This window comes from Oryctolagus cuniculus, chromosome 7 (assembly GCF_051225735.1).
Source record: "Oryctolagus cuniculus isolate XC-2025 breed Fujian yellow rabbit chromosome 7, ASM5122573v1, whole genome shotgun sequence".
NCBI classification, from domain to species: Eukaryota; Metazoa; Chordata; class Mammalia; order Lagomorpha; family Leporidae; genus Oryctolagus; species Oryctolagus cuniculus.
Genome location: NC_142873.1, coordinates 61,343,504 through 61,360,000, shown reverse-complemented (window position 1 = coordinate 61,360,000; position 16,497 = coordinate 61,343,504). Strand labels below are relative to the sequence as shown.

Sequence of the window (16,497 nt, the reverse complement as noted above, 5' to 3'; positions counted from 1 at the left end):
GGGCGGAACCAGGAGCTAGGAGTTTCATCTGGATTTCCTGCATGAGTGACAGGTGCCCAAGGACTTGGGCCGTTTTTTGCTGCTCTCCCAGGCACATTATCAGGGAGTTGGTTTTGATGTGGGGCAGCTAGGACTTAGATGGGATGCTGGAGTCACAGGTGACTTAATCCACATTCACTCTCCCTGTGAATGCAAATTTCAACCCTACTGTTTACTGACTTTGTAATTGTAGGCCAGTTACTTGATTTCTCGGTGTTTCATTTACCTATCTGTAAAATGGGAATAATAATACTTACCTCACAGGATTATTTTGTTATTTAAATGAGTTAATATAAGTAAAGTGCTTAAAACAGCCTGGACTTGATACTCAGAAAATATTATTATCTACTTATCAATGATATTTTAAGCTAGCACAAATAACTTAGGGAGTGAGCATAGGTAGGACAAGGAGGAGCCTTGAAGAATTCAGCAGCTGGAGGGCAGAGACAGGGAAGAGGTAGAATAGGAGTCAGGCTCAGGGTATGCTGGAAGCCTGCTCAGTGATGGAAGTATTTCCAGGGAGAGAAGTTGTCAACTTGGACAAATTTCACCTGAGATGAGGACCAAGAATTGACCATGGAGTTTGTCAAAATGGAAATTGTTGGAGATCTTGAGAAGTGGGTTCAGTAGAATGGTGGGGATCAAAGCCTGGTTGGAATGAGTTTTGGGAGCTAATTAGAGGTATAGACAGCACATTAGGGGATTTTTCTAAAGAGTGGGACAGAGAAAATGGAGTTGTAGCAAGAGGAAATTTTGGGGGACAACAAAAGGTAGTGTTAGTTTTAAAGGGAGATAGTATAGCAAGTGTGTTTGCTGATGAGAGTGACCCATTGGGAACAGAAAAGTTGATGGTATTTGTGTGATGTGGGAAGTTGGCAGCAGCCATGAACTTGAGTAAATGATACTAGGTGGGTAAATGTATAAGGGGAGAGTTAGTAGTAAGACATTGGCAGAGACATGATGATAGAGAATGCTAATGGAGGGGAAGATAGATTGGTAGATTGGGTTTTGAGAAAACAAGAATTTTTCCCTGATTGCTTTGATTCTTCTAAAAAGAGGGGAACAATCATCAGCTGAGTCAGAAGTAGGGAGAAGTTTATAATGTTTAAGAGAAAGGAGGTGTTGTGGAATAGGTGTCTTGGAAAGTGGGAGAATGAACTGGCGAGGGAAGATCTAGCAGGTGAATTGTCAGCAAGTTCAGAAGACCTGTTTGACATTTGTGGTCATTGAAGTGATTTCAGCTGGATAAGAAGGGCAGTGCAGAGTGCAGTGTTGAAGGTGTATACCCTCAACTGGAAAGTGGTGGGGACAGTGCCCTCCTTGCTTTGGTGTTCAACCTTTTCACTCCCAAGACCAGGAAGATTGCTCTTGGAACATTTCTCAGTTCCACAGTTACAGACTTCCTGGAGATTTTACGCTTATGTTGCTGTCGATCCTTGGTGCATCTGTTTTACATAAATGGTATCAAGCAGACCCTGGGACCCTTTCAATAAAGTATACTTGGTTGCTCAGTTATATAAAGAAAGTAAAATTCTCTGAGAAGTGCCATGGTGGTTTCCCTGATAGACATAAAATCCTTACCAACAGTTTCCTTATGAGGGCTTGTGGTTTCCATTAAGCTAGAGCTATCATTTGTGTTGGCTTCATATATTTGTTCTTGGTTTAAGGTTTGTTATTCTTTTCTTTCAGGTGCTGGGGAATCTGGTAAAAGCACTATCGTGAAACAGATGAAGTAAGTTGGAACATGAGCTTTTTTAAGAGTAGATTTCCTCCCAGTGAATAAAAAGTCCATAGTATCTTTTTATTTTAGATTCGTGGTATTGACTTGTAGTTTTCTTCCTTTCAAAGAATCATTCATGAGGATGGCTATTCAGAGGAAGAATGTAAACAATATAAAGTAGTTGTCTACAGCAATACTATACAGTCCATCATTGCAATCATAAGAGCCATGGGACGGCTTAAGATTGACTTTGGGGAAGCAGCCAGAGCAGTGAGTATTTCTCATTTCCTTTTTGCTTGCTCTTATTCAATAGATGCAGTTAAGTTAAGCAAAATTTACATCATGTTTTAGGGAAATGAAGTTAAACAACAATATAAGATGTAGAAAAGTATTCTTTTTAAAAAATTTATTTATTTGAAAGTCAGATTTACACAGAGAAAGGACTAGAGAGAGAGAGAAATATCTTCCATCTACTGGTTCACTCCCAAATGGCCACAGAGCCTGGGGCTGGACCAGGCTGAAGTCAGGAGCCAGGAGCTCCTTCTAGATCTCATACATGGGTGCAGGGACCCAAGCACTTGGGCAATCCCCCATTGCTTTCCCAGGCGCATTAGCAGGGAGCTGGGTCAGAAGTGGAGCAGCTGGGACTAGAACCAGCTCCCATAAGGGATGCTGTCATCACAGGCAGTGGCTTTACCTGCTACGCCACAACACCGGCCCCTAGGAAAGTAGTTTATGTTCATTTGAGAAGTGTTATCGATCTGCTATAGAAAATATTAGGTATCATCATAAGAAAAAATTAGTAAATGGGATTCAGTGCATATATTGTAGGTTTCTTTGGTAACTTCAACTGCCTCTTTTACAGAACTGTTGACTTTTACAGTAGTTAATAATAAGAGGTAGGGGCCGGTGCCGTGGCTTACTTGGCTACTCCGCCTGTGGCACCAGCATCCCATATGGGCGCCGGGTTCTAGTCCCGGCTGCTCCTCTTCTAGCCCAGCTCTCTGCTGTGGCCCGGGAGGGCAGTGGAGGATTGCCCAAGTTCTTGGGTGCCTGCACCCCCGTGGGAGACCAGGAGGGGGCACCTGGCTCCTGGCTTCTGATCGGCATAGCTCCGGCCATAGCGGCCATTTGGGGGGTGAACCAACAGAAGGAAGACCTTTCTCTCTGTCTCTGTCTCTCTCACTGTCTATAGCTCTACCTGTCAAATAATATAAATAAATAAATAAGAGGTAATTAAAATAATAAAAAGTAAAGTTTATCATGCTTCATAGTTCTCTCTGAGGTATAGATATTAAAGGCAAAAATCTGTCTCCTAAAATAAACTCTGTAAGAATGTGAGCATTCCTTTCTCTCTCTCTCTCTCTCTCTTCTCTGTAACTCTACCTCTCAAATAGGGAAAAAACAAACAACAACAAAAAACTGTGAGCATTAAGTACAACTTTAGAGATGATTTTCAAGTATTCAAGAATACTATACCCGGCCGGCACCGCGGCTCAACAGGCTAATCCTCCGCCTAGCGGTGCCGGCACACCGGGTTCTAGTCCCGGTAGGGGCGCCGGATTCTGTCCTGGTTGCCCCTCTTCCAGGCCAGCTCTCTGCTGTGGCCCAGGAGTGCAGTGGAGGATGGCCCAAGTGCTTGGGCCCTGCACCCCATGGGAGACCAGGAGAAGCACCTGGCTCATGCCTTTGGATCAGCGCAGTGCGCTGGCCGCGGTGGCCATTGGAGGGTGAACCAACAGCAAAGGAAGACCTTTCTCTCTCTCTCTCTCTCTCACTGTCCACTCTGCCTGTAAAAAAAAAAAAAAAAAAAAAAAAAAAAAAACTATACCCTAAACTACATTGAACCATAGACTATTAAATTGAATTATACCATATCCTATTTTAAATCTTTAATGCCTTGTCCGTATCAGATAAAGTCAGTGAATTGAGAGTCTTCCTGAAAAGGCAAAAGGCAAAGCCTCCTTGTCTGTGGTTTAGGAGCTCTTGCAAATAACTTTCAACTTATCAAATGCAAATTTACATTTAATAAGCAGGAAACTAGGGCTGGAGCTGTGGTGCAATGGGTTAATGCCTTGGCCTGAAGTGCCAGCATCCCATATGGGCGCAGGTTCTAGTCCCGGCTGCTCCTCTTCCGATCTAGCTCACTGCTGTGGCCAGGGATAGCATTCCTTGGGCCCCTGCACCCGCATGGGAGACCCAGAAGAAGCTCCTGGCTCCTGGCTCCAGATTGGCGTAGCTCCGGCCGTTTTGGCCATCTGGGGAATGAACTACCGGATGGAAGACTTCTCTCTCTCTCTCTCTCTCTCTCTCTCTCTCTCTCTCTGCCTCTCCTCTCTCTGTGTAACTCTGACTTTTGAATAAATAAATAAATCTTAAAAAAAAATAAGTAGGAAACTGTTGAAGGTGAAAGTATTGACAGGGTGATATATCCTATAATACCAAATAGGATTAGGGTAGAAAGTATCTGAAAAGTAGCTTAAGAGAAGGAGGAGCAAGATTAGAGTTTGTAAAATGATGGGAGAGAAGAGTAGCAAAAAAGAAGGCAAGAGAAAATGCATGAGTGTGATTTTTATATTTGTGTAAAAAGGTGCCACATCATTAGAGATTTAACTCCTAGCAGAGAAAGTTGATAGTTCGAACAATAGTCTTTTGTTCTTGTCTTACCCCTTTCTCTCCCTTCCCTTTTCATTCTTTTCTTTGTACCAGCTGATCCTCTGGGCTTATTTTCTCCCTCTCCTTTTTCATTCCTTCTAGTCCCCTAACTCTACTTCTCTGTTGTATCTTTTTTTTTTTTTTAAGACTTATTTTATTTATTTGAAAGAGTTACAGAGAGAGGTAAAGATAGAAAGAGAGAGAAGTTTTCCATCCACTGTTTCACTCCCCAAATGGTTGCAAATGGCTGGAGCTGAGTGGATCTGAAGCCAGGAGCCAGGAGCTTCTGAGTCTCCCATGTGGGTGCAGGAGCCCAAGCACTTGGGCCATCCTCTGTTGCTTTCCCAGATGCATTAGCAGGGAGCTGGATTGGAAGTAGAGCAGCCAGGACTCTAACCAGCTCCCCTATGCGATGCTGGTGCTGCATGCTGGGGCTTTAACTTGCTGCTCCATAGTGCTGGCCCCCTCTGTGTTGTATATAGTAATCCAGTGTTTACCCTCTTTCCTCTGTCTGCTCTTTCTCATCTCAGCCTCAATGCTCCACACTCTTGCAAATACACTTGACATCATTTTTTTTTTTTTTTTTTTTTTTTTTTTTTTTTTTTTTTTTTTTTGACAGGCAGAGTGGACAGTGAGAGAGAGAGACAGAGAGAAAGGTCTTCCTTTTGCCGTTGGTTCACCCTCCAATGACCGCCGCGGCCGGCGCGCTGCGGCCGGCGCACCGCGCTGATCCGATGGCAGGAGCCAGGAGCCAGGTGCTTTTCCTGGTCTCCCATGGGGTGCAGGGCCCAAGCACCTGGGCCATCCTCCACTGCACTCCCTGGCCTCAGCAGAGGGCTGGCCTGGAAGAGGGGCAACCGGGACAGAATCTGGCGCCCCGACCGGGACTAGAACCCGGTGTGCCGGCGCCGCTAGGCGGAGGATTAGCCTAGTGAGCCGCGGCGCCGGCCTACACTTGACATCATTAATCCCTCTCAGGCCTCCTGAATTGTCTAGCTTTCGAACATCTACCCATCCTAATATACAGTCTTGAATAGTTTCTTAAAGTTTCTGTCTTTGTTTTCTTTCATATGTAAGGATTTATGTTTAAATTCACTCCTCTCTCTTTTTTTTTTTTTTTTTTTTTTGCTGTAGTTTTTTTATGGTTGGTTAGAGAGTGAATAGAAAAGAATAGTGTATGGTATAGATCCTTTTCCACATTTAAGGGTGGAAGTATGGAGCTGATTGTATAGAGAGGGGCCTCTATGGAGAACTTATAGTGGGAAACAAGTAGAAGAGATGTGGTAGGGGCATGTCTCCTTCCAAAAAACATTTACAGAGTCAGCAAAACAAAAACATGAAGTGATAGCACCCTTTGTTTTGAGGTTTCTAAAATTAGAATCCAGGTATTAAAAAAAATAATGTTTAATATTTATTATTTGAGTGCCTTTTGAGTATAGGTCAGATTCCACAACCAAAAAATTACCAAGTCTTCACATGTTAGATACATGTAGAATGATGTGTTCACTGTTGAGTTTGCTAGCCAAATTGTATATTTCAACTTTGCTGAATCATTTATTCCTCTATATAAAATTTTTATCTTTGTAAAGAGAGTAAGGGAGGGAATGTAGATCCTAAGTATGTTTTTAGAGCTGAGCGGAAAATACTACTAGAAAGAGCACAGGATAGTATCTGAGAGAAAAATATTGCTAGGCAAAAAACCAGTAAGGCTAAAGACCCAGGGTTTGGAAAAAAAAATTTTTTTAAGATTTATTTTATTTTATTTTTATTTGAAAGGCAGAGTTAGAGAGAGAGGGAGAGACAGATATTGCATTCCATGGGTCATTTCTCAAGTGACCACAATGGCTGGGGCTGGACCAAACCCAAACCAGGTCCCTGGAACTTCTTCTGGATCTCCCACATGGGTGCAGGGCCCAAGAACTTGAACGATCTTCTGCTGTTTTCCCAGGACTTTAACAGGGAGTTAGATTGGAAGCAGGGCAGCCAGGACTCAAACCAGTACCATATGGGATGCTGGCTTCAAAGGCGGAGGTTTATCCTGCCATGCCACAGTGCTACCCCTGGCAAAATTATTTTGAGTACACTATGGGTAGTTCTGTTTGGCTTAGGTGAATGTACGGGTTCTTGTAATACACAAGTCTTAGGAGTGTTGGTTGTAGTCTGAAATGCCATTTGTTTATTTTGTCCCAATAACTGCTTAAGATGCAAATGATTGCTCCTTTACTTTATTTTTCCTTTACGCAGTATGTGCTTTTTTTAGTATCTGCATTTTTATAATTATTTGGAATCTTTCAAGGCAGATAAATACTAGATTTGAGTGGGCAAGTTATCCCATGAGACTAATTTTTTTTTTTTTAAGATTTATTTATTTATTTGAAAGGCAGGGTTACACAGAGGCTTAGAGGGAAAGGGGTCTTCCATCTGCTGGTTCACTCCCCAGATGGCCACAACAGCTGGAGCTGTGCTGATCCAAAGCCAGGAGCCAGGAGCTTTTTTCCACAAGGGTGCAGGGGCCCAAGGAGTTGGGCCATCTTCTGCTGCTTTCCCGGGCCATAGCAGAGAGCTGGATCAGAAAAGTGGGTCAGCCAGGACTCGAACTGGCACCCATATAGGATGCTGGCACTGCAGGCGGAGGCTTTACCCACTATGCCACAGCACCGGCCCCTGGTGATTATTTTTAAACTGACAAGTAGGACTGGATAGAATAAAATAAAGTAGTCCGAAGTCTCTTATAGCCCTTTTCTGTCTTTTTTACTTCTCATGTATTTTGGGTTGAAAAACTATAACCACTTACACAACTGTGTTATGACTCATGAGGTCTTGATCACACCCTTTCTTGTTATTTTCTTTTCCTCCTGCTGCCTTCCTTCCCCTCTCTTAGAGCATTATTATTATTCCTTTGGGGAAATTTAGACACCATTTGAATTTGTCTCTGAGGGATTTATTCCCCTACGAGACTTCCAGATTTCTTAAATGCCTCAATCTCTTCCTCTTCCAGGTCTGTCTGGGCTGAAAGGAAAGAAGAGAATGTATTTCCTTAAACTTGATTAATGCTTTACTCCCTTTGATGTATTGAGAATTTACCTCTTATGTTCCGGTCTTTCACTTCTATTTTTATTGAAGGCTTCCTTTAATAGAATTTGGAGTGTTGATTATAAGTACCTGTGTCACAGACCAAAAATCATGTGTAATCAGGATAGAGATTTATGGACCAGACAAGAGCTTTTCTGGTCACAGAAAAGCACCATGGTGCTGTGGTGTGGCAGGGCAAAGAAGAAGTAAAATCGTTTCTTCCATTAGTTCAGCACCTGAACTAGGGTGGAACGAGAAGCATGGAAAAGTTAATTGTAGTAACTTCTCTCATACTGCCCTGCTAGAAAAGGCCTCTGTAAGGCCACTTTAAAAATAATATAACACTGTGTGTGTGTGTGTGTGTGTGTGTGTGTGTGTGTGTGTGTCTGTATGTTGAAAGACGTTGTCTTCAACTCTTGAAGACATGGAGACTCATCTGTCTTTCTTAACTGCTTCCTCCAGGATGATGCCCGGCAATTATTTGTTTTAGCTGGCAGTGCTGAAGAAGGAGTGATGACTCCAGAATTAGCAGGAGTGATTAAACGGTTATGGCGAGATGGTGGGGTACAAGCTTGCTTCAGCAGATCCAGGGAATATCAGCTCAATGATTCTGCTTCATAGTAAGTCATTTTTCTCTGTGAAACTCTAACAGAAAAGAACTTGATGACCCTAGAGAAAATTCAGTATGCATTCTTAAGGAAATGTTCAAGTTATTACATAGATTCTTAGAAGCCCCTGAGATCTATAAGATTGTCTCAGGATTGTCTTTAGGACTGCAGAAAGAAAAAGTCCCCTCTGGGAAAGTACGCAGGGGACTTGGCACTACAAAAGTAGCTCCATGGTATGTGCATAATAAGCAGGTGAAGGAAGAGAGACATCTGTAGAAGCCAGGTCTGGATTTTTTCCAGCTCTGTAAATTCCCTCTGCCTGAGGGTGTGGCACTGAGAGTCAGCTAGTGAGGAAAATCAAAATTGTGATTCTGCTCTTTATGCAGCCAGCTCTGTGGTGGGCTATAGTATGGATTTCTGTGGTACCAGTCACTACAAACTTTTTGCCAGATGACAATACAGAAAGATGAGACTTGGAATGAAGCTTAAGCATCTATTTTGTCAAAGAAATTCTCTTGGGTGTTATAATTTTAAGAATTTTGTAATTAATACTTTCATTATAGTTTTTACATGCATTAATGTTTTACCTCTTTTATACATATTTATAAGACCTTTATTCAGAATGTAGTTTTTCGCCCATGTGCATTTTGGGGGCATGGCGAGCACTTGTTACCTGTGTCCCTTCATCTTTGTGGGATGAAGGCACTTTTAAGCATTAAGATATTTTCAGTTTTATTTTGTCCTGCTTTTTGATTCTCATGCTAGCTTAAATTGTTATTAGAAGAAATTGATATTTGAAAAAATTACTCTTTTAATGAAAACTTGATTTTAGCGACATTTCAGGATTGTTGCCCTTTTTAATTTTTTTTTTTTTTTTTTTTTTTTTTAATTTATCTGAGAGGCAGAGAGGCAAAGAGCTCTCATCCTGTTTCACTCCCCAAATACCCTCAATGGCTAGGGTTGGGCCAGGCAGAATCCAGGTGACGGGAAACTCAGTCCAGGTCTTCCACGTGGGTTACAAGTACCCAAATACTTGAGGCATCAGCTACTGCTTCCCTGAGTACACAGTAGCAGCAAGCTGACTTCAGGAGTAGAGCTGGCACTCAAACCTAAGCAGTCTGACATGGGATGCCGGCATCCTGAGCGGTGTTCTAACTGCTAGTCCTGCCACTTGACCACTTTTTTTTTTTTTTTTTAAAAGCAAAATTGCGGGGAAGTGAGGGGAATTAATCTTCTATCTGCTGGTTCACTCCCTAAATGGCTGCAATGGTCCGGGCTGAGCCAGGCCAGAGCCAGGAGCTTCATCTGCATCTCCCAGTGCAGGGGCCCAAGGACTTGTGCCATCTTCTCTGCTTTACAAGGCACATTAGCAGGGAGCTGGATCAGAAGTGAAGCTGCAAGGACTTGAACTAGCAGCCATATGGGATGTTGGTATTGTAGTAGGCAGCTCAACCCACTGTGCAACAGTGCCAGCCCTTTGACCACCTTTTTTAAAAAAAAAAAAAAATTATTTATTCAAAAGGCAGAACTACAGAGAGGCAGAGGCAAAGAGAGAGAAAGAGAAAGAGAGAAGTCTTCCATCCACTGGTTCACTCCCCAAATGGCTACAACGGCTGGAACTGAGCTGATCTGAAATCAGGAGCCAGGAGTCTCACATGTGTGCAGGGGCCCAAGGAATTGGGCCATCTTCCACTATCTTCCACTGCTTTCCCAGGCTATAGCAGAGAGCTGGGTTGGAAGTGGAACAGCTGAGACTTGAACTGGTGCCCATATTGGATGCTGTAACTGCAGGTGACAGCTTTACTTGCTGCACCACTGTACCACCCCCTTGACCACCTTTTAATGACATTTTTAGTTGCAGAGGTTGATAGTTTAAATACTTCTCTGAGTGATCATCAAATGTAGACTGTAATTGCTTTTATAGTTATACATTCAGTAAACTTTGAATATTCTAATTACATGTGATTTATAGTTTTTTGTTTTCATAATTTATATCTAAATGTGACTTGTTAACATTAATGATACTATTGTTTTTGGAAGATTCATTAATGATTCACTTGGTATCACTTGCTCTTTAGTTTTCTACCCAGCAATCAATGAAGAATTTAGCTTTGAAGCAGTCTTTTAATTATTTCAGTGAACAAAGTAAAAAAAAAAAGAAATTAAAGGTACTCTAATTTGGATTAGATTTAAAAAGAAACCCAAAATCACCCCAACTCTTTATAAAAAAAAAAAAAAAAACAATAAATAGGAATTCCTATTAAGGATAGTTCTTATCTTGATTTTATTCAAAAACTGTTCTTTACTGTCCTGTCAAATGGTTAAACCTGTAAATGACCTATTAAATGTAAATGTGGATTTTTGTTTTGGTTTTGATTTGTACTGCAGAGAGTACAGGTGATTTAGTAATAAATTTCAGAATTATTTTTTTTAAAGATTTATTTGAAAGGCAGAATGATTGAGTGAGATAGAGTGATATCTTCCATCCACCGATTCACTTCTCAAATGGCTGCAATAGCTAAGGCTGGACCAGGCTAAAGCCAGGAGTCAACAGCTTCACTCAGGTCTCCCACATGTGTGACAGGAACAGAGTACTTGAGCTGTTATCCATTGCTTGCCAGATATATTAGCAGGGAGCTGGATCAGAAGAGGAGTAGCAGGACTTGAACTTGGGTTGTGTTATTGATTGTGTTCATCACAAGCAATGGCTTAACTGGCTATGCTATACTGCCTGCCCCAGGAATTTTTCTTTAATAAGAATAAAATTACCATGTCTTTTTAAAAAAATTGACTTTGACAGTTTACGTCTGTAGAATTAAAACCACTTTTGTTAGTGTATCTAGAACATACTCTAATTGTCCCATGCTAGATTCACATTTTTTTCTCATTATCATTTCTGTGACACCAAAAGTCTGATTTTCTTCTGCCACTTCAGTGACAGGTTCAGAGTCTTGTTTTATCAAGGAGCTAGTTTAAGTCTGTTGACTTGCTGTGAACACAGTTGGCTTTACCAGGTAAAAATAAGTATGTATTTTATTTAGTTACCTAAATGATTTGGATAGAATATCCCAAACCAACTACATTCCAACTCAGCAAGATGTTCTCCGGACAAGAGTGAAGACCACAGGCATTGTGGAAACGCATTTCACCTTCAAAGATCTATATTTCAAGTACGTATTTTAACTTACCTACCAAGCAGAATTAATCATGATTACCAATTTTTTCATTTTTAATTTTATTCTTTTTAGCTGTTTTTGTTCGAATAACCAAAACAGATAATGTTTGTTTAGGAAGATAACAATATTAAAACATATAGAAAACCAGTTTTGAAGTAGTTATGTGTCTTTGTTCTACCATTTTGATGTTAAAATAGAAATGCTTTTTTTACCAGTAGCGCTTCTTTCTTACTGGCTTTCATCCTTTTTTTTTTTTTTTTTTTTTTTTTTTTTGAAGATTAGTTAATTTATTTGAAAGGCAGAGTTAGAGAGAGAGAGAGGAGAGACAGAAAGATTTTCTGTCTGCTGATTGACTCCCAGAATGGCTGCAACAGCCAGGGCTGGGCCAGGCCAATGCCAGGAGCTAGACGCTTCCTTCTGGTCTCCCATGTGGGTGGCAGAGGCCCAAGGACTTGGTCCATGTTCCACTGGCTAGGCTCATTTCCTAGGCTCATTAGCAAGGAGCTGGATGGAAAGTAGAGCATTCAGGACTCGAACCAGTGACCATATGGAATGCCAGTGTCGTAGGAAGTGGCTTAACTCACTGTGCCACAGCGCCAGCCCCTGGTTTTCATCTCTTAAGTTTAATAGAATGGCATTAGTATTGTCAGGGCTGTTGAACTGATTTATGCATAAAGTTGTGTACAACTAAGTTCTGAATACAGGACACAATTGAAAACTGACTTGAGGGTAGATGTTTTTTGTGGTAATGGGATGGCAGATAAACATTGTTTTAGAGTCTAGTACTCTGTTACAAAGAATTATCTCATTAGTGTCTCTTATACAGCTCTGTTTCTCTCTGTTAATGCTCTTTTATAAATATTAGAGCTGTCTTTTTGGTTCCTGTTTTCTGCTTTTGTGACCTTTGAGATTGAGTGATTTTTTTTCCCCCTTCATTCATTATCTGATGTATTTTTTTTTTTTTTTTTGGACAGGCAGAGTTAGTGAGAGAGAGAGAGAAAGAGACAGAGAGAAAGGTCTTCCTTCCGTTGGTTCACCCCCAAATGGTTGCTATGGCCGGCGCACTGCGCCGATCCGAAGCCAGGAGCCAGGTGCTTCTTCCTGGTCTCCCATGAGGGTGCAGGGCCCAAGCACTTGGGCCATCCTCCACTGCCTTCCCGGGCCACAGCAGAGAACTGGACTGGAAGAGGAGCAACCGGGACAGAACCAGTGCCCCGACCAGGACTAGAATGCTGGGTGCCAGCGCCGCACGCAAAGGATTAGCCTAGTGAGCCGTGGCGCCGGCCTATCTGATATGATTTTAATTGCCTTATGTTTATATGTAGAATGTGATAATCAGCATTATTGCTTGCAAATGTCACTGCTACCTTAGATTTTCAGTTTTCTTTTCTCTGAAAGCAGTTGTTCCACAGGATTTGTCAAGTCCACACAGCATATGTATTACTAGACAACAGTTGAAATCTTAATACACCAAATCAGATTTGAAAAATTGTATAGAAAATAGCATTTCAGCTGAATGTTTTTAGAATCGAATAGCTGCTTATCTTTAGTCCTGATGAATTTACTTAATAAGAACAGCAAAATCATGTGGATTGTTGTCTGTAAAACTGTAAGAATGTACTATCTCTTTGTGTAATATAATGTAGTAATTCATTTATAATTAAATGTTATAACTAGTATTTATTTAGTCTGAGAAAGGTTCTTGTTCATGTTGTCAAAGACTGATCTTTAGGTAATCCTATCTTTTGATATCAGGACCAGTAGCCAGATCTAAATAAAGTGCCACACCCACTTTATTGTTGGCATGTAGATATCTTGTTATGAGGTACTATCACTTCTTCCTTTTCCTCTTCTCTCTAGGCAAAACCACTATCCATTTATTCAAACATTTATTGAGCATCTACCATATGCAAGGCATTGTCTAATTGCTTACTTGCCTCTCAATTATGAGGTAATGTTTATAAAATGTTGATCTATTAGTGAATGATACTGTAAAATGTTAATATGTGCTAAAAGCCCATTTGGGAACTTCACAGTATTCTTACCAGGTTTATGGACTTCATAGAAGAAAATGGGGAAGTAGATTGAAATTAATGGTGTAGTGGTATATTCCCTTTTGAAAGCCTGACATGGTGAAATATTTGGCTTTTAGCCTTTCTAAAGTATACGTGACCCTGCATTAAAGCCCGTTGTAATTGTATCGTTCCCTGAGTCATGACTAATGGTTGAAAAGAGCTGTGCAGGGTTGGTCAAAGGGAGGGTTGGGTCATGAAAGAGATAAGATGAACGTTCCCTTTCCAACATACGTTGGGAAATCACCAACTATGTCTTATTTCTTTCAGTGTCTGTGGGGGAAAGAAAATCTCTGAAAACTTGATCTTAGCCAAAGGCTGAGAAGCGATAGATCTGATATATGAAACTAATTTGGCAGATTTAGTCTTTAGAAGTTTTAAGGTTGTCATCAAACATAGATGTGAAGAATAACTAATCATCTGCATGCAGACCTCATCAGACCCAAGTATCAGCTAAATGACAAAGTGAGGCAGTTGTTCCCTTACTGTGGGAAGTAGATGAGAACACTGTTGACTCACTGTATCAGTAAACCTCCCAGAAAAGAGGAGTGGACTAAGACTAATGTAGAGTGGAACATAAAGTGTGTGAATAATTGAGGCTTTATTATTATTAATTAGGTTCAGGTAAGACTTGGAGTTGGGGAATAATAACTAAGTTTATTTTAGATATTGATTTATTGGATTCCAGCTGTAAATTTTTTTTTCACTAGTGATCTCTAAAATGTTTTTCTTTAAGTAAGGAAAACTTGAAAACATATGGAAAAGTAATGGAAAAAGAATGCAAATTAGGAAATTAGAAGGAAACTGCTCTTAGAGGCAGTGTTGTAGATAAAAGCAGAGGCAAGAGTTGGAGTGCCTAGGTTCAGATCTTCAGTCCCCATTTGTTAGTACACTGCATGCCCTTGGGCAGATTATTTGACATTCTCTGTGCCTCTGCTTCTTCATCTGTAAGATAAAATGCTACAAGGGTAAAATGATGTTCTTAAGGTGTTTAGGGTAGTGTCTGGCACCATGGTAAACACTCAATAAATATTAGTTACTATTATTGCTATCTTATGCTGTTATTCAACTCTTCATTTTTCATGTCTTTTTTTCTTCATTTTCCTTTAAATCATTTTAGTGCTTTATTCTGCTGACTTTTGGCACATACGATACAAGCTTTGAGAGGAGGCTCAACTGTTTAAAATGAGAATTTAGATTATTCCTAAATTTTATTTTCTCAAGTTCTTTTACTTTAGACACAGATAATTATTTTGACTACATTTTATTTGCTCCTTGTTTGTTTTTTCTATTATAAATGAGGTTTTGAATCTGTAAGAATGTGAATTTTCCTAATCATGTCAACTTACATGTGACCTTGCTTAATTTGTGCTTTCTTTCCCTTCACTCAGAATGTTTGATGTAGGTGGCCAAAGATCAGAACGAAAAAAGTGGATTCACTGTTTTGAGGGAGTGACCGCAATTATCTTCTGTGTGGCCCTCAGTGATTATGACCTTGTTCTGGCTGAGGATGAAGAGATGGTATGTTGGGGCTTATGGTGAAAAGCCTAATGAAGCCAGGAAATGGGAAGTAACTTAGGAAGACTAGGTACATTCATTTGCTTGTTGAAACAAAGATTAATACATACTTAATATTTCTGCTTATCAGGGAGATTAGATTTTCAAAATTAATTGATCCATACCTTGTTACTCTTGAAGAGACATTCATGGCTATGATGAGTTTATGGGAATATTAAATCCTTTTTGGGGGGCAATTTTGTGGTGCACTAGGTTAAGCCCTGCCACAGAAATCCCTTGCGAGTGCTGGTTTGAGTCCAGTCTGCTCCACTTCTGATCCAGCTCCATGCTAATGCAGCTGGGAAAGCAGCAGAAGATGACCCAATTTCTTGGGCCCCTGTTACTCACGTGGGAGACCCAGATGAATCTCCTGGCTTTCACCAGGCCCGGGACCAGCTGTTGGGCAATTTGGGGAATGAACCTGTGGATGGATGCAAGTTACTCCACTTTTACTTTCACTACTAATCTGTAATCCTTTGACTCTTTTTCAGAACCGAATGCATGAAAGCATGAAACTGTTTGACAGCATTTGTAACAACAAATGGTTTACAGACACTTCAATCATTCTCTTCCTTAACAAGAAAGATCTTTTTGAGGAAAAAATAAAGAGGAGTCCTTTAACTATCTGTTACCCAGAATACACAGGTAAGGGTCATAGAAGATTGTCCCGGAGGTTCACATCAACACTTTGGTTGATCAGACAGTTGCCTTTTGTTTTGAATGATTCGTGTAATGCACATCTTTATGGAGCATATTCACTGATATAATATCAGTATTAACCATATGATTAAGATTCTTCTAGTTTTAAATGCTGTTTCAGACATAATCAAGTTTTCTGTGTTTTTAATTTCAATCCTCACTTTTTGGGAAAAATGAAGAATAAAAATTAAAATTCAGTATAAGAATTCTTCAAGAACAGACAAGGGTAAGATGCAGTCATTGTACCCAAGAAAGTAACATCTGGTTGCAGAGAAACACACACATTGTTAGGCGAAGGAGCGCAGGATAGAGAGGAGGCAGTGTACGAATTTATAGCCAGACCAAGTTTATTCAGAGAAAATAAATTCGCAGAGGTGGGTGACCAGCTGTCAGCATGCACATGATGGAACACGGGGCAGAAGGCTCTGACCTGCAGGGGCCGGGCCTTTTCATATTTTAGGAAGGCTAGGGATGGGGGTGAGGTAAGGGTAGCAGGGAGAGGGGAATTCCTAGAACTGGTCTTTCAGGTGGCTGTGGTAGGTGGGGTATGAAGGCAGAAGGGTGTGAGAGCCAACTGAGATTCAAAGGCAAGGAATAAGTTCCAGTGTTTATCTTATCTTTTGGGCCATGAGCAAGATATGGCTGAGGCTTATGTCTTTGTTCCATCACACATAAATAATTTTATTGTAGTAGTATAAAATCTGTATTTATGGATGTAGAACAGAAGTAGGTACCTGAGATGGGATCAGCATATTCTTTACTAGAGGAATTGACACTTGAATGAGCTGTTTATTATTTAAGATTCACTTATTTACTTAAAAGGCAGAATGTCAGGAGAGACAGTGAGAGAGAGGTCTTCCATCTGTTGGGTCATTCCCCAAATGGCAGCACCAGCCAGG

At 40.7% G+C, this 16,497-nt stretch overlaps 1 protein-coding gene across 2 annotated transcripts in view; it reads left to right on the top strand.

Moving 5' to 3' along the window:
• GNAI3 (G protein subunit alpha i3) overlaps positions 1-16,497 on the top strand; it is a 51,971-nt gene that overhangs the window by 29,470 nt on the left and 6,004 nt on the right. For both annotated transcript variants that reach the window (XM_002715803.6, XM_008264734.5), the window contains exons 2-7: positions 1,729-1,771; positions 1,888-2,029; positions 7,949-8,106; positions 11,136-11,264; positions 14,734-14,863; positions 15,391-15,544. In XM_002715803.6, coding sequence (XP_002715849.1) covers positions 1,729-1,771; positions 1,888-2,029; positions 7,949-8,106; positions 11,136-11,264; positions 14,734-14,863; positions 15,391-15,544 — 756 coding nt within the window. The remainder of the gene's footprint in view (positions 1-1,728; positions 1,772-1,887; positions 2,030-7,948; positions 8,107-11,135; positions 11,265-14,733; positions 14,864-15,390; positions 15,545-16,497) is intronic.